The sequence below is a fragment of the Saccharomycopsis crataegensis genome (genome assembly GCF_037102585.1).
Source record: "Saccharomycopsis crataegensis DNA, jcf7180000000073, whole genome shotgun sequence".
Taxonomy (NCBI): domain Eukaryota; kingdom Fungi; phylum Ascomycota; class Saccharomycetes; order Ascoideales; family Saccharomycopsidaceae; genus Saccharomycopsis; species Saccharomycopsis crataegensis.
This window is the reverse complement of record NW_027043820.1, coordinates 220,639-238,871: the sequence shown is the minus strand read 5'-3', so window position 1 is coordinate 238,871 and position 18,233 is coordinate 220,639. Positions and strand designations below refer to the sequence as shown.

The 18,233-nt window shown below is 35.8% G+C and overlaps 5 protein-coding genes across 5 annotated transcripts; 3 read left to right on the top strand and 2 right to left on the bottom strand. All coding sequences in view use genetic code 12, as the record gives it.

Annotated features, from left to right (window-relative positions):
- Positions 1-2,701: 2,701 nt before the first annotated feature.
- On the top strand, positions 2,702-4,258 carry SHE9 (She9p; the record flags this gene model as incomplete). The annotated part of the gene is made up of 1 exon (XM_064994567.1): positions 2,702-4,258. One exon carries the CDS (start codon positions 2,702-2,704, stop codon positions 4,256-4,258), a length of 1,557 nt encoding a protein of 518 aa, XP_064850639.1.
- A 760-nt stretch (positions 4,259-5,018) lies between these two features.
- On the top strand, positions 5,019-6,644 carry DASC09_009630 (uncharacterized protein; the record flags this gene model as incomplete). The annotated part of the gene is made up of 1 exon (XM_064994566.1): positions 5,019-6,644. The coding sequence occupies one exon, from the start codon at positions 5,019-5,021 to the stop codon at positions 6,642-6,644; it is 1,626 nt and encodes a 541-aa protein (XP_064850638.1).
- A 1,001-nt stretch (positions 6,645-7,645) lies between these two features.
- On the bottom strand, positions 7,646-8,683 carry DASC09_009620 (aldo/keto reductase; the record flags this gene model as incomplete). The annotated part of the gene is made up of 1 exon (XM_064994565.1): positions 7,646-8,683. The coding sequence occupies one exon, from the start codon at positions 8,681-8,683 to the stop codon at positions 7,646-7,648; it is 1,038 nt and encodes a 345-aa protein (XP_064850637.1).
- A 4,342-nt stretch (positions 8,684-13,025) lies between these two features.
- On the top strand, positions 13,026-13,298 carry DASC09_009610 (uncharacterized protein; the record flags this gene model as incomplete). The annotated part of the gene is made up of 1 exon (XM_064994564.1): positions 13,026-13,298. One exon carries the CDS (start codon positions 13,026-13,028, stop codon positions 13,296-13,298), a length of 273 nt encoding a protein of 90 aa, XP_064850636.1.
- A 1,395-nt stretch (positions 13,299-14,693) lies between these two features.
- On the bottom strand, positions 14,694-17,555 carry DASC09_009600 (uncharacterized protein; the record flags this gene model as incomplete). The annotated part of the gene is made up of 1 exon (XM_064994563.1): positions 14,694-17,555. One exon carries the CDS (start codon positions 17,553-17,555, stop codon positions 14,694-14,696), a length of 2,862 nt encoding a protein of 953 aa, XP_064850635.1.
- Between the last annotated feature and the right edge of the window lie 678 nt (positions 17,556-18,233).

The following is an 18,233-nucleotide window of genomic DNA, read 5'->3' as shown; positions in this document are numbered from 1 at the left end:
CCTAGACCTACTATTTGTTTTTACATGTTTTGGTTATCATTTTTTGTTTTTGGTTTCACTGTAGTCATTTATTTACCTCACTCATGATTTGCTTTTTTTATTGAACGTATTCTTCTTCTTCTTCTTCTTTGCTTCCATTTTTTTTTTCTTTAACGAAAGTGAAGGTAAGTAACAGGATTTTGCATTATAATGTTCTAAATTTTGATTCTATATGATGGATGTAGTTTTTGTCAATGATCAATAATGTTCTGTCATCTTTCTAAATGATGATTGGTGAGATCCAGTTTTTATTACCATTTTGAAAATGGTGTGGTATGTGAGGGAAATGATAATACATGCAATAACAAGTATTATCAACCCGAGATATCTGTCATCAAAATAATGATAATTCCAAGAAAAAGAATTTACAATCATCATCATCATCATCGTGTATTATGTGGGATGTTTGGGTTAATATTTCATATACCGCATACATGGTACTGACAGGTGTTAGGGTTTATGTACCCCATACACCACTTACATGGATTGAATTATGTACACCAACTATATGGTATCTAATCACATATACCATTTCCACGGTATACAAGTGTTTTATATGCACCCTTACACCGACATGCCCCGTGGATATGGTATATTCAACACCACTCACTTCCATGCATGTCGTATCTGCACGATCACAAAAAATCGCGCATTGCACCGCTGCGGTACGCACAGGAGACCGCATTACTGGGACATCGATGCAAAATTAATTCATCATCATCGTCTCTACCGTAAACTACGGGCCATAATATTTACACGGTGTAGTTCAAGTGATATCGAAGTGTATGGAAGTGTGTAGGTTGTTCAAATTATATCGTGAGTCAAATACAATGGCAAAATAAAAAAAAAAAGAATCTGAAGCAATGTTAGAGGGGGGAGAAACCAAAACATGCATTCATAGGACAAGTTGGGTTAATTGGAGTTAAATTGTAGATGTACTCTTTTTATTATTCCATTAATTGGTGAATAGATATGCTTTGCTTCCCCATAGAATCTCAATAAGGTGGTATACAGGTTATAGAATTATCCATACTCACCTACCTTGATACAAACTCATCGTGATACATACAATGTCTTTTTCTTAATCTTCAAATAATTTCAAGGTGTGGAACAAACAACACCATATATATGTATATTCAAATATACAAATCTAGCAAGTCGAGATTTTTTTTTTTCCCCTTCTTAAGTATACTATAATTCATATATCAATCATAATCATAACAATAAAAGAAAAAAAAATAGCATGCAAGGCAACATTAAACATCATCATGATTGATGAAAAGAACATTAATCATTATTATGATTGACACAAACAAAAATAAACAGTAACCGTTATCATGATTGATAAAAAAAAAACAAAAAAAAAGAAAACAAAAAACATATAACCAACCAAAGAAAACAGAAAAACCAAAGCGAAAAATCATAAATAAATAGTTGTGAACAATCAATGAAAAACAGCATAAAAGATGTGTGAAGCATGACAATAAATATGATGATGATGATGATGATGATGATGATGATGATGATGAAGATAGTGAATATAATGGCGATGACGAGAATAATTGGTGGCAAAAAAGGGATAACTAAATACAATTGAACAATCGATACCACCAATCTTCTCACGGTGTCAAGACTAGAGGAGTAATACCAATGCTGGCACAAACAAAAATTGAAGCAGCAAAAACAAAAAAAAACAAGGTCATTAGAATCATTAGAATCTTTGAAAATAGATAGAAAGATAGATAGATAAATCAAAAAAGAATTGTATCCAAAGGAGTTAACTCAACTCTTCTAGGTTCACTTTCCATTTTCTTTTTTTTTTTTTTGTATCATGTCCAATGGCTCAACCATCGATACCAAAAAATAAAATAAAAATAATAATTAGCCACTCCACTCACAAAGACGATAATTAGCCACTTTCTTCACTCAATCCACCCACAAATATAATAATTAACCATCCACTCACTAATATAAGAATAACAGTGATAGACTTATGGAGTATCCTCATAGCGAGCAAGCGCAACAGACCACACCACCAAAGTCTCATAGTTTGTGGCATAACATCACAGCAAGCAATGAACGGTTGCTCCTGCTTCATTGTAAAATGAATGAAGAATAAAATAAATAAATAAATAAATAATAATAATAATAATAATAGTAATATTAATAATAATAGCAAGTGCCAATCTCTTCAAATGACATGTATGTGTCGGGTCAACAACTTCTCATTTCCCTGGTCTTTCCCCCTCACTTTGACTGTTGTGATTGTGATTTCTTCTTGACGATCGTGTGCAAATGCTTTGACCCCTTGGTTGCTGTCTTTGCCAATACGAAATCGGAAATGATGTAGAAAGCAGGTCCAAAGAACACGATACCGTTGGCGAATCTATAAGCCATTGCTGCTAACACTTGGTGTGATTTGGTTCTGGTGTATAGAAATCAAAAAAAGTTGATCTGAACGTCAAAAAAAAAAAAAATTTTTTTGTGTTGATTTTTTTTCTATTATGATTGGCAGCAAATCACAGCAAAGTCAAAAAAAATTCTGAGAATTTCGAGATCAGACAAACGCTTCAAACCAGAGGGGGGGCCCGGCCCCAAAAAATCAGAATTTTGCTGGCAAATGGATGATCGATTCGATTAGCAACATCCTCAAACTACAACGATGTCAGGAAGGTGTTGTTGGGTCAATATAGGCAGGCTGCTGCGATGGAGTGCCATTGGCCATCGAATGCTCAGAAAACAAGTCCCAAAGGGTATGGTCATTCAACGATTCATGGCCACTGATGACGCCCTTCCAAGAAAAAAGGACCCCCTTCGAGAGTTGATCTTGGAGAAAGAAAGGGCATTCAAACAATTGAAAGAATCAGAAGCAGAAGAAGAAGAAGAAAAAAGAAATAAGCAAAAGAAATTGCAGGAAGTGTCGAAGCAACAACCAATGCTTGCGATGCCAACGATAGGTGCAAAAGAATACGGAGAATTGATGGAACAATCCAAGAAGATTCAAGATCAACAACTGAAACTTTTGAAAGAAATGGAAAAGTACACCATAGCATTGGACATGCCAAACCAAACATTATCTTCACCATCATCACAAGACATATCCCAACAATTGAGTTATTATTTGCAAAGTAAACCATTAGAAATGTACCAAGAATATTCAAAATTTTCAAAGAAATACTATCAAGAACAAATCACGGTACTAAACCAGTATCTTCTGGAGAAGAAACACCTTGCGTACGAGAATTTGGGATTATTATCTAAACTCATCAATGATATCACCGGCTACACTGAAGTAAATAAAATTAAGCAGAATATCGACGCCCTTGAAATTCAAGTGGGCCAGGCTCAGAAATCGGTGAAACTACAAAAACAAAACTACACTGATGTGGTCGAGAGAAGAACCCAAACCCAAAAAGATATCAATGAGTTGTTGACAAGAAAACATGAATGGACCCCCAATGATTTGGAACTGTTTACTGAATTGTATCGAGAAGACCATTCATCGGATAAACTAGTGTCCGAGGCCGCCAATGCGTTGGAACAAAGTGAAATCGATCTTGAAGCCACTAGACTGAAATTATTGAAAGAAATCTCTAATAAATATCACGAGGAATACCTTTGGAACAACAAGATGAAAAGCCTTAGTACTTGGGTCACCTTGGGTTTGATGGTGTTAAATATTGTGATTTTAATCCTTACACAGATTTTCTTCGAGCCATTGAAGATCGAAAGAATCATGAGTCGGTTTGAGCATAGGCTTGTTGACAATCCTTTGATAAAGCTTGAACGTAATTTACAACAGCTTGATGAATCACTAAAGCGATTGGAAAGCAATCAGGGCCAATTGATGGAAAAATTGAATGCACCAGCAGAAAAAGTCATTGCTGTAATTGAACAAACCAAAGATGAGCCGCAGATTGCTGATAAATTGGATAAAACCCCAGAACCAGAAATAATATCTAATAATACCAATTTTATTCGAAAGATTAGGGAACTGATAAATATTGATATCAAGGCATGGAAAGCTTGTGTTGCGAATGTTTATCATAATTTCAAACTTTCGTCATTCAAGCCATCAATGCTACAAATGCCAAAAATTCCAACAATCCCTAGTTCTTTCAACTTAGGGCTTGAGCAACAAGATTATGTTGCCATTGCCACGGTCACCATGTCGATAACGTTGCTTGCCGGGTACTTGATCAACAGTTTTGGGTTTTGAGAGTTGGAGGAGGACATTTTGTACAAAAAAAATGCTCGACTATCCGTGTATATATATAAATAATGATAGTGGTATCTTTGGTATTATAAAAACAGTTGAAATCGCTGGCTTAGATGGTCGTTGTTGGTCCCTGCAAACTTGAATGGGGGTGGGGGGTGGTGTCGCGTGCAGATAACATCCATCTCCGGTTAATGCCGTTTTCTCCTTGGCGGTGTTACTCCCCGACGGTTGTGACATAAATTCCTTTATGGACAATTCTCTCCCACCCCCAACCAATGGGAATGGAAGCAGCACAATAGATAATAATAGATAATAACAGATAAATATACAGTAATGATTATCTCTGGGGATGCAATTTTTCTTCTATATTATGGTCGATATGATCATTGCTCGGGATATACACCTACAAACTAGGCAAAATTACATTTTGAAGCTTATTAATTACTAATGTCAGTATTGTCGGTATTTTTCTTCTGACTATTATTAATTATCCATACAATTGCCATATATGGTAGTATCACCCATGCAATTACCAATTAATTAACTTTTTTTGATTTGTCATCGCCAAGCATGTTTTCCTATACCCTTTTAGCTCCATAACACACCTCAATAGCAGGAGGCAAAAAGAAAACATTGAATTATGCTGACAAATTGAGTACCATATAAATCCAGACAGCTTTCCATCTGTAAAGTTTACCACAGAGTATTAGTCCATCATCTTTATCGTTACATACACAACTATATCATACACAATTATATCATGCTGTTGAAAACTTTTTTCACTCCTGGGAGACCTGTAGGTAAAGACCAAAAAGCCTGGCGATGGTTCGTTTACGTGTTTGTGCTTCTTGGGCTTCTATTAGACAACCTCAACGTTGCTGGGGCCCTCAACACCGGTAAATCTCTTGAAAAAGAATTTAACGTCTCTTCTTCTACTGCCTCTTGGGCATTATCGGCGTACGCCCTCACTTTAGGGTCGTTCATCATCTTGTTTGGTAAAATGGGGGATATCATCGGAGTTCATATCATGTACTTGGGAGGCCTTTTCGTCATGTTGGTGTTTTCGGTGTTGGTCGCCAGCGTTAAAAGTAGTATCATCGCCGTGATTATCTTCAGAGCGTTCCAAGGGATTGGTGGGGCAGCGTTAATTCCTAGTTCTTATGCCATCACCGGTAATTATTTCAAAGGGAAAGATTTCTACACCGCGTTGACGGTGTTCTCCATCATTTTGGTTAGTAGTTTTGGGATTGGTTTAATTCTTGGTGGGGCGTTGGGGTTCAGCAATTTCTTTTACTTTTCTTTTGCCGTGGCTACGGTATGTTTTATCGTGCTATGGTTTATCATCATTCCTGTGGAAAGAACTGCGGCCCACGACAAGTTGAAGTTGAAAAATTTGGATTTCCCAGTGGGCGCGATGCTTGTGGTGGGATTGTTGTTGATTATCTTTGGGTTAACCGAGGCCGCAAATACATGGAACTCTCCTAAAGTTTATGTGACCATCCCCATTGGGTTTTGCTTATTGGTGGCGATTTTCCTTTTTGAAAACGTTTACTTGCGAACCTATAAGAAAAACCACCAAGCCAACTACTATCAATCGGACGACCATGATGAAAAAGGCAGCAAAGAATCACCAATTGAACAACATACTTACGATTCTGATGATCCAATAAACAACAAGAAATCTTGGAGAATGAACGTCGATTTATTATTTCCTATTGAAATCTTCCAATTGAAGAATTGTTTGCCATTGTTCTTCAGTTTGTTCTTGTATTATGCCTCTTTCATTGTTTACATGACCAGTTTGCTTCAATACTACGAGTACCTCCACGGTGATTCTGCATTACTTGCTGGGGTCAAACTTTTACCCTTAACCATTGGGTTGGTGGTTAGTTCGATCACGGTTACTCCAGGATATGTCTCCTTCATTGGGTATAAGCGCAGTCTTATTCTTTCTGGTACTCTTTCTCTTGGGGCGGCGATTTGGATTAACCGTTCCGATTATACCGTGGTCAACGACTATTGGAAATTCAATGCGGTGCCGCTTTTCTTGTCTGGGTTTGGGGTCAACTCTTTTTTCAAAGTGTATCTCAGTTCGATCATGTTACAAACCGAGCCTCATTTGCATGGTCTTGTCACCGGGATTTTCCAAACCGGGGCCCAAATTGGGGTGAGTATTGCTAATTCCATTGCTTCTACGATGATTGGTAACATTGCCGTTCAATTGGCAAAAGAAGATTATAAACCATTGTTGTTCCATAAGTTTAGAAATGTTTTGTACTTGAATTTGGCGATCAATAGTACGATTTTCTTATTGATGTTTACCATCAAAGAGGATAAACCCGAGGAGGTTGAACAAGAACAACCTGCAACCGATAATCAAGTTTGAATGATGTTGGTTTTGATATCTCGTATTGTATATTATATTTTTGTTTAATTGCTATTCTTCCTTAATTTTTTTTTTTATCTTTTTTTTGGAATTTGTTTGCTGAATAATATTAAGAAAATTAATAAAAATGTTTAATGTAAAAGCGATATGGCTCATGATGGATGATATGAGGATCTTTTTCTTGAAGAAATAATAATAGCTAAAATGGTGTCATATGTTCATTTTTTTGAGAGAAATACTAACGATTTTCAGGTTTTGCTCGCCATGCAAAGGCATGACATACAGTACACATACACATACTGAGAGCCTTGCTACTGTTTCAATATCTACAGTAGTTTTATTCAGTTAATCTGGAGCACATTCTTCTTTGAGCTCTCCCTGTGGTCTTTATTTTATTTTCTTGTTTTTTTTTTTATTGTTACTTTATCATTTGTAAGCAGTCTGCAGCGGAATGCCTTCCAAATTTGCCACTTTATAAGATGAAACACCTTCTTCCGCAACTAGCTACCAAAATCTTTGTTTCACCGCTTGCTTATGGTATCTGTCGGGCCTTCTTTCTTTTCTTGTCTCCTCCAAATATTCAGTACTCGTATCTCCATCTAGCTACATAGTATTCAATTGTATCAAGCATCGATTATCAATAAAGTGATTTTAGAGTGACACTGAATTGTACAATATTTGTGAGAAATCATTGCCTTATGCAGACATATCAAGATCTTCCACCATGCTTTCGCTCCTGCTTACCAAAAATGTAATCACATGTGTGTTATAAATATTCGTTATTGTAGGAAATAGCACCGAGTTCTGCAAAATTGACGATTGACTCGAAAATAATAGGAAGAATGAATCAGTAATAATATTGTGTGGATTACATATACCTTTTAAGTATTTGCTGAAATCACAAAGATGGATGCTCTTAATAAATTAGTTTTAGAGCCATTCAAAAATACACAATCGAACTAGAATCCTCCAAATGAAAACATAGTTAGAAATGAGTACAACTAAGTAACAGAAGGTTTTGGAACATAAGGCTTTTCCAAATACTCGATTTCATCTTTTGTTAATTCCAAACTAAAAGAATTGACCGCATCTTCCACTCTTTCAACAGAGTTAAATCCAATGATTGGGAAACAGCCTTTTGATAGGACCCATGCAATAGAGACATTGGCCATAGATACTCCTCTCTTTCTTGCAATTTCCTCAACACGATTGATAATTTCAATATCAGCACCTTCCCCCTCTGTGAAATACAATTGCCCAGCCTTTTTATGTCCATCACTTCTGCTTCTTGTTGATGTTTCTGATTTCACTGGTTTTCCTAATAGACCACGAGCTAGAGGAGAATAAGGAATACAAGCAACTTTCCCAAGAGTAGTATTATCCTGACAAAATGGAATCATCTCTCTTTCCTGCTCCCTATACAACAAATTGTAATAATTCTGCATTGAAATGAACTTATGCCATCCATTACTCTCGGCAAGTGCTTGCAACTCCACAAATTCAAAAGCCTTCATTGCTGAGCCTCCAATGTAGCGTGCCAATCCTTCATCCACCACGTCATTTAACGCTTTCATGATTTCACGCTTAGGAGTTTTGTCAATTCTATGAATTTGTAAAACATCAATGTATGTGCCCAATCTTTCAACAGAGTCTCTGGCGGCTTGAATAATATGTTTACGTGACAATCCTCCATTGTTCAAATGGAAAGTACGAGTGGTTGGGCCCACTTTCAACGACAAGTTTTGTGGATCAGTTGGAAAGAAGCATTTTGTTAAGATGACTATTTCTCCTCTTGGGATATTATATTTCTTTATAAATTTCCCCAACAATTTTTCAGAAAGACCGTTGGAGTACACGTCAGCAGTATCAAATGTTGTAAGACCTGATTGGTAGCATTTATACAAAATTTCCATGACTTTGTCTTCATCTTCAATTATCCAATCCATCCACTGAGAAGACCCAAAGGACATGCATCCCACAATAATTTTGGAAATGCTGAGGCCAGATTCCCCTAAAGTAGTATAATTTTCAACAGACATTTATTGAATTCTTTAAAAGCTTGAGAGGTTGTTTTATTATATTATAACTATTCATATGATGTATCGAATAAGAAATATCAAAGCTTTATAAAGTATAATCGCAAAAACTAGCCCCTGTTAAATCCAGGGCAGCCAGACACCGAAAACACCGCTAAATGCTCAAAACAAGGATTTACCGGAATTAAAAAAAAAAAAAAAAAAAAGGGTGTATGCATGTAATGATATTCTTAGTTCAGAGGGGCGAATGTGTGGTACAAGGTGTGCCCCGTATGAAGCAATGATTTCCCACATGTGTAGTGCAATTTAGCGTCACTAGATTGATAACAGTAATTATTTTACTATTAAAAGTAGGCATGGACTTGAAAGCTGAACTACTAACAGATGGCGACGTTAATGGCCTAGACAACAGCTTCTTTTTACAGCCCGAAAAAATGACTTTCGAGTCTGAAATAGCACCTGTGGAAGCTTGCTTTAGCTACAGTAATTATAGGAGCATGATGTAATCATCTATTATGGAGCTAAATGAAGAGATTGTCGTAAAAGATGAGGATACGAATACTGAAGAAATGGAGGAGACGAGAAAATACAAAAGGCCCTACATACACTATAGGCAATCTGTGAAACAAAAGTTTTGGCAGCCTAGTTATGGAAGAAGGCGTTTCAGCTTATAAAGCAGCAAAGTTGCAAGACATTCTGTTGCAGGCTGCTTACACAAGAAAAAGAAATTAGAACAAAGCAATTTTTGACAAACTAAACGGCATCTCTGCCCCCACCAAAGAAAAGAGGTCGTAAGCCTCTTCTTACTGGTCAACATAAGGAATTCCTTCAAAAATTGATAAAAGAAGATGCTACTCTGACTCTTGATTTCATGTTGGAAAGTCTTGAAAAAACTTTCGGAAATGTGAGAGCCAAAGCCATGCCAAACTCTAACTTTGTTACCAAGGTCTGTAAATTTAGTCTTAAGAGTATATCTAAATGGGCTTTAAGAAGAAGTCTGGAGGAATTGAAACAGTACAGACTAGAATGTGCAGAGGAGTATAAGGATAAACTTGACTTTAACGAAAACTGTATTTTCATCGATGAAGCCTGTTTCAACATCAGTATGAGGCGTGAGTAGAGGTACTACAGTTAATCACTTCTATGGCTTTATAAAGTCAGTTATTCAGAAAATAGAGAACAATAGCCAGCTTAAAAATATGAGATATTTGATTTTCGATAATGCTGCTATTCATAAACGTCGTGATCGTCAATTATTAGTTGCACTGAATGGGTTAGAACTTGTATTTTTGCCCCTTTATTCTCCAGGGTTAAATGCCACAGAAGAATTCTGGTGAGTATATAAAGTAAAGTCAAAAGATCAAACTTGGGTAAAAAAGAGCAATTGACACCGAAAGTGAAAATATTGTTCTTGGCAGTTGCAAGGTGTTCTATGGGCATGTTGCGAGACATGTTGATCTCTGTTTACAGCAGCAGCTCTTTTGAAAAGAAATACAAAAAGACGAAAAAATTTAGAAAATGAAATGAAAAAAATGAAGGAGAAAAATTATAAAACTGGAATGAAAAAATAGAATCACTGTAAATATAGCCTTTGACATAGGTGCTTTATCTCTAAAAATTCTTTTAGGAATAGTAATAAAGACTTTTAGGAACATTATCAAACACTCCTCACATCAATCTTCTTTCTTTTTGCTTATCTTTCAACATCACTCTAATCTTCACTCGATAAAGCGGCATAGAAGAGTGCAAACTGAGAGAGATTTTGCAAATCAATAGATTTTTTTAACCATTAAACCACCGTTATTCGATAAATATCAATCATTTAGTAATTTAGCCTCTGGTGATCCTTATCCCGGGACGATTAATGATATTGCAGTTGATCTGTTATAATTTGACGCATTCATCGATTGGGCACGTGATTATCAATGCAGGGTCCACAGGAAATTTAATCATCCTTTCTCATCTCTCTTCCCACTTCTCTCTATTTTGTTATCAATCGCAGGATACACCAAAAACATAAGCAAACAAATCTTTCCCGAGATTGAGGAAAAAACTATTTTGATCAATTGATCCTGAAATTGGAAAGAACAAGGCATCCAATGAGCAGTCCTAGTCAATATCCAAAAAAAAAAGCTAGAAAAGGGGAAGAGAAGATTACTCCAGGTATGGAAGAAGCTCCTTCCTCGGACCAAGGAGATGAATCTTTGAAATCTTTAAAATCTTTAAAATCTGCGTTTGATGAATTCAAAAATGAATTAGAAAAAGGCTCGCTTGCTGGAACCAGTTTTGATTTTTCAACTCTAGGGGCTACTGGGCCTCTTCGTGAACAAGCTGCTAATAATTTCACTTGTAGTTTGAACTCTGGATTATCAATTTTTGGAATCTTTGCCACCTTGAACTTTGTCTTCAAGAGTAGCTTGTTTCCGGAAAGGGCGAGGGTGGAAAAAAACGAAGAACAACAACCAAAAAACATAATAATATCAGGATCCATTCAAAATACAAGAGCAAGAAGCGATGAAAGACCAGAAACCAGCATGAAATCAATCAAAAATTACAGTGATGAAAGAACCGCCGACTCAAAACTTCCTATGTTCTATTTTGCACCATCTGTTGCCACGGAATGGTTGTGCCAACTTGGAGCAATTGAAGTCCCAAAAAATTTCAATTTTCTTTTCGACTTTTTTGGAAGGCCTACATTCTATGAGACTATTAGCAAAATTCGCTCAGAGCATAATTTGGAATATTTTTTTTTTTAGTTTTCGACAACATAAGTGCAGTTTTCCGACTGACTATTCTGAAAGATTTTAAATTGACGCCGGTACAACAGTACTCATTCCCAATTGAAGAAAATATTGTTTCAAAACCTGATATTATGATTGAGTATGAAGAAATATGTGAGCAGAATAATGAATATATAACATGTGTTGAGCTTAAATACAAACTACAACACTCGCTTTCAGAAAGCTTCAACAAGTTCAGAACCGAATATGAATTATATAGAGAGCACTTGCCGCAGTTTTTTGATTTTAGTCCGGAAGCGTTTATCTTCGTGAGGAGCATTAATCAACTGATAATTCAAATTTTATGCACAAGGGCTTTAACAGGAATATTGGCAGATGAATCGACCCTTTTTTTAGTGAAATTTGATTGGAAAAAGCTTGGAGAGAAAATGCATGAAGAGAAAAAACTAGAAGAGAGCATGAAAGAAGGAGAAATGGGTAAAGAGAAGGAGGATGCGGAAAAATATTTTGAACTTGTCTTTGATAATTGTGCGCGTATGTATTTTCAATTCAAAAATGATGGGATAATCACTTACCAAATCATCGACACTTCTGAGACGCCCCTTGGTGGCGCACTTCTACGGTTCATGAAAACAACATTGGAAATAAAAGAGTCGCAGCCAGGATTTGCCAAGAGAGATGCGATTGCAACCTGGTTCATTGGAAAAATGCTTGGTCAATTTTCAGCCAAGCTAAAAGAACAAAGACTCGCTGGCAGATCCATTAACAGATTGTTGATTTATGATTATTTGAAATTTGCATTTGATATTTCCAAAGAAAAGGAGTTTCAATTTTCCGAAGAATCTTATCCTCAAGCTTTGAAAAACCGTATTGCCGGAAATTGGAGAATGAAATCAAACAAATATGATAAGGATTTGGAGAAACAGATAGGAATATCTCGTGTTACTGAAGAAGGTAAACTAGTGTTAAAAAACACGCCAAAAATGAAACCAGAGATTGTTTTTGGAGGTAAGCCTTACACCTCATGGTCTCTCGTCATAGGTTCTGGAGATTATCTTTATAAAATTTTTGACTATGCCAGATGTTCTCCTGAGGTTTCCTCCACCAAAAGGGGCAGCTTCAATAATCACAGAGAAATATTCTACTATTACACTAGTACCTTTATCAATGAGGTAACATCATACTCAATTTTAACAAAGAACGAAAGCACCAGAAATTTAATCCCTACCGTTCTTGAAAAAGGTTTCATTTACTCTGATAATAAAAATATTGATGAGCCGCAGGAAATAAAAAAAGATGAAGAATTGGCATACACGGAGGGTCCGTATATCAAATTGGGCAACCTTTGCAAATCTGGTTACAGTCTCTTTGGTGATTATTCGATTAGGAGTGAGTCTGATGGAAAGAGATTTTTGAGATCGGCTTTGATTTGCATCAGCAAAATACACTGTGCGGGTGTGGGACACGGTGATATTCGGGGCGCCAATGTATTTGTCAAAGACCTGGTTGATATCAAACTCATTGATTTTGGATTTTCATCTTCAACAACGAGTAGAAAAGGATCAGCAAAAAATTTGGAAAAGAAATTGAAACAGTATTCGGCTATGGCGGTCAATTTGGAGCTGGTTTTCCAAGGTGATTACAAGAAGCTCTTCAAAATAGTTGATAAAAGACTTTGGAATTTTTGTGTGCGTATATTGAGAGAATTTTTTAATGACACCCTGGAGTTAAATGAAAGTGTGAAAATTGATCCAGGATCCAAAGATTTGCTCACTATTTTCGCAGAAAAGGTAACAGAAATGGAACTTGCTTTTATCGCTCCGGACGGAGATGTACAAGATGAATTTTGGAAAATTTTGGAAAAAATTCAAGTCTAAAGACGGATAAAGTATTTTTATCATCTGCATCAGCTAGCTGGGGTTTCGAGATACAAGGAAAGTTCAGGAGGCGCCCCAAACTAATACTTCGCTACGGTACAATTGCTAATGATCAAATCAATACATTGCTATTATAAACTCGGCAATAATCAATTCATATCGGTGGTATTTTTTCAGGTTCCATTTCTTTTTTTTTTTCTCATTCATTTCTTCTGGCGCCGTTTCTTTATTTATCAGGTTTTTTTTTTCTTGGTGGTTCTCCTTTCAAATTGGCTAGGTATATAGGTATATAATTGATTATTGTTCTGCTTCAATAAATCTTATTTAAAGTTTTTTCAATTTGTTTTTCCTTTTCCAAACCGATGTAAGGAAACATTATACAGGTATGTATACTAACACAGCAGGTAGAACAGAATAACCGTACAATAGTACATTTTTGCTGGCTTTATATTGTATATATCCGTTGGTATTAATTCTCTTAAAAAAAAGACCTTCAAAAATATCGTTGTACTTACTTTCAGTCTGAAAAGTAACTTGAAATCCCACCCACTGGTTCCTCAAATCTGACAGAATCTTAAGACTACGTGCCTAATTGATTAAAAGCAGAACTGCCATGTTACAGATAAAGGAAAACAATGGTCCTTCAGATACGAGTTTCCTTGAAAGTATAATACCAATTGATAAAAATCAAACTGAGTATCAGCAGGCATATGTTATACAGTTGGGAAGAATTATTGATTCTCTTTCCAAGTTGCAGCTCAACGGGAGAATCTTGGCTTTGAATGCATACTCAGGCTTCGTAAGCACAAACATAGATTCTTCCTGTCGCTTCGGGAGAAGCCTTGACAAAAATAAAGGACATGTTATTTGTGTGATATATTGAAAGAAAAGAAACTAAGAAAGTTGAATCTGAAACTCATGTAAATGTTCCATAATGGTACCAGGCACTTTCAAGGCGAACGAACAAACGGATTGTCGGAAATTGGCATTCATATTGAAGGAACATCTTTATTTCGTACCATTACACTGCAATTATTCGCACCGACCAGAAGAAAATTCATACCACAGTTATAAATCATTTTATGCCTTCAGTATTCAAGAAAATTGATACTTGATCTTCATATAAACACCTAATACATCTAATGGCCTCTTTGAGGGATCATGACCAAGTTTTTGGTCAGTATGGATCGCATTTTTATTTGAGCTCCTTCTGCGGTCTTTATTTTTTTTTTTTGTTCATTTTTCTTTATTTTATTTTCTAAATCTTTTCGTCTTTTCGGATTTCTTTTTAAAAGAGCTGCTACTGTAAACAGAGAGCAATATGTCTTGAAGCATGCCTACAGAATCCCTTATAGAGAGCAATATGTAAATAAAGAATAATAAGCTGGTACAGCATCAAGAGGAATTTAAAGTCTTCTTGATAAACTCACAATAATGAAAACGAATATCAGTTTTAGGAAGACCTAGACGAGCGCGAATCACAATATCCACCAAATCATCGAAACTAAAAATAACATCTTTCCTAGATCGATTAATTAGTTTTAATATTGAGTCGAAAAATTTTTCCAATTGAGTAAACTTTCTCTCTTCTTGAGTAAGCTCCAAAAACTCTTCATCATACAGATCTCTCTTTTGCCTCTTTGACCCGGGCTGTCCATCTTCTGCCATCTCTGTAGTGCCTGTCTTGATGCCCTTCCCATGTCTTTTTATCTTCTGACTGACTGTCTTAACACATTTCTCTAAATTCTCGATTTCTGTTTTTAGAGTGTGAGAGATTACTTTTTTCGGGTATTTTTTCGGGCAACCAAGATCACTAAATGCCGCTACTATCAGACTTATGTCATTTTTAACCAACTCTTCAGTTTTTTGTAAATCACGCAGGAATAATTTGTTGTAGAAAATGTCATCCGACAGGTATTTATTGCCATCCCCTGCTTTGATCTTTATTTTAGCAATTGAAATACCAAAATCCAAGAATAAAAAATCACAAGTTTTCTTTTCGTATTCCTGATAGCTCATTATTTTGAAGTTTCCACGTTTTATATCACCGTGAAAGATTTTGTTCTGGTGCATGCAAATAAGTTTTTTCATAGCCATAAGGAAAGTCAACAACCACTCATTTTCATTCAGTGGGGGATTATCCTCGATAAAATTGAATTTTATGTATAACCCCGAGAGGTAGGTCAGATCAGTGGAATTATTAACAAAGTGTTCCAAATCAGATGTTGATAATGATTCATATTTTTCATTTCTTAGGAGACCAAAAGATTCGAGGGTTGGTGTTATATTTGTCCCGGCTAGTGCTAAATAACAAATTAATTCTTTCGAGAACAAGTCGATTGACAATTTGATTTTGTCCTCCATGGTTAATTCACTGTCAGAAACCTCCGACCCATCATAAATCCGATGTACATCTAACAACTTGATAACGCTATGCGAACCGTCTCTGTTCAGCACCTTGAGCACTGTGCTGAGACGCTCTCCAACATTTTCCCCTGACAAAATTTCTTCCATTTTTAAATCTTTGAGTTCTATGTTTCTCTCAAATTTGGCAATGCTGTCTCGAGTGACAATCTCATGCGCCTTATCAAAGTCCCTTTTTCTATTTTCTAAGAATCTTACGCTTGGACACACCGTCTGAAACAATTTTCCTGCTCGTTGATCTTCTTTGAAAATAAATTTATAAAATAGGCTTATTGCTTTCTGGCTATCTTTGATTATTTCTAATTTCTCTCTGGTGCTTAATAAAAGCTTCTGTAGAAGTCTGTCATAAAAGAATCTTATCAATGTTTGGTGCTCAATGTTCATTGCCATCACCTTATAGATGAACACCAACAATTTCAATGTGATAGAAAAATCATTTTCTACCATTGAGTCATTTGTTAGGCATAATGTTTTCATGTCAATTTGGGTGATATTAATTGTATCTGCAGTTTTGAAGGGGTGATTTGTAATAATTTTTTCCAAATGATTATCCATGAAGGTCTCGATTTCACGAACTAAACGCTCAATTTCCCACTTGTCCTTGGATTTTTCATATTTTCTCAATTTTCCCTGGAGCTCTTGGTTTTTCTGAAGCTCTGAAAGATCAAAACAAAATAGAAGGAAGCTTTGTGTGTCTGTTAAAACTCCGCCTATAGAGTGTCCTCCAATTGCCTGGTACACAGCTTGCGAACATAAATTTGATAAACATTTCATGTTTACAAAGAATTCCTTACTGGTCTTTTTCTTTGTACCAAAATAACTTTCTTTAATTCTTTGAAGATGTTGTGCTAATGATGGAAGTTTCAATTCAATAGGAAAATATATTCCTTGTTGGCTTCTAACAGTGAAATCAACAATATTTGTAAAGTACTTTACTTTGTCTTTTTCACGAACAGAAAAATTTATTCTTGTTTGATGTCGTAATCCAACTTTTTCGAGTCCCTTGATTTCCATCATTTTGGAAATCATCAAGAAAGTTGGCTTTAATGTAGTCTCGAATAAACTTGAAGAAAAATCCGCTTCATTTGAGTGATTATCTAACTGCAATAAATCACTTGGAGTCTGTATGTTTTTCGCGCTGGCCTGCGCGATGACACCAGCAAGCTCACCTATCCATGTTTCTATTGTCAAATCATTACGCCTTTCAATAAAGCAGTAACGAAGGGATTTGTAGAGGTTATTTTTTCTGTAACTTGATGTATAAAACTTGGAACCTTTTGAGCCTTTTATTGGTCCACTACTGCTTTCAGTTATTTTCTCTTTTCCTGGCAAAACACTCTCCTCTTGTAGCAATAATACTGGCGGATTGAGTAACAATAATGCCTTTGTTTGAAGAGCATTTAAGATTCTTTTTATAATTTCTGGTCTTAGAGAACCAGCCCCTTCTAGATTGCCGAAACTCTCGTTGATTAATTGTGATGATTGCATTTTTTCTCTCTGTCTTTCAGCTTCATTCATAAGGTAATGTAAAAGTAGCATTTTATTGGTTTCAATCATATTCTGAGCTTTTTGATAATCTATGTCGTCAATAGTGAAATTGGTTTTGTGTATAATGGACCCATTAAATGTCTCGAAAACATTTTCAAGACAAGAGAAGTTCTTCAATTCCAATGGGCTATCCCATGAAGAAGGACTAGCTTTTCCGTCCTGGATGTCCACGATGGCGGCAACACTTCTCCAAAATTCATCACAAAGTTGATCATTTGTTTTCATTGAATGAAATTTCCTCTTCAATTCATCTAATAATTCATTGTTGGTATCAAAAAAATCCATGTCTAGGAGTATTCAGTTTTGTGTAACCGCCGAGAACAAATAGATTAGAAGATAACAAGAGAGCTCGATTGAATCTTATATTTAGAAATGTAATCATCCACAGGAGAAGACAGAAAGCCAAAAAGATGGTTAAAAATAATATCTATTATCATAAGTGAGAAGGAGGGTACATTGTGACAAATTGAATATTGTAAAACTTTCTCATGAAATTAAGATTATCTTCCCCTCACTGATAACTTATATGCAGTGATTCCGTACCAACCACCGGAAATGCTCATACCAGTGGCAAAAATTAATTCATGCCGACCCCCGGTATTTTTCAAACTACAAAAATATTTCATATCATTGCACCGCAATTATTCCTACCATTTCAGTTCAACTATTAATATCAATGTTTTTTCTATTAATGTTTTCCAAAAGCCTCTTTGTTACTTAATTTAATCAAAAGATACTCAATTTCGCAGAACTCGGTGCTCTTTTCTGGCGGATCGCAATACCGGAAATTTATAATATACACACGTGATAATGTTTGTAACAAATGTATGGTACAAGGCGTGCCCCATATAAAGTCATGATATCCAACATCTGTCGTGCAATTCAGCGTTACTATGTGATCGCTAGATTGATTACAGTAATTCTTTTACTATTAGAATTAGGTATGGACTTGAAAGCTGAACT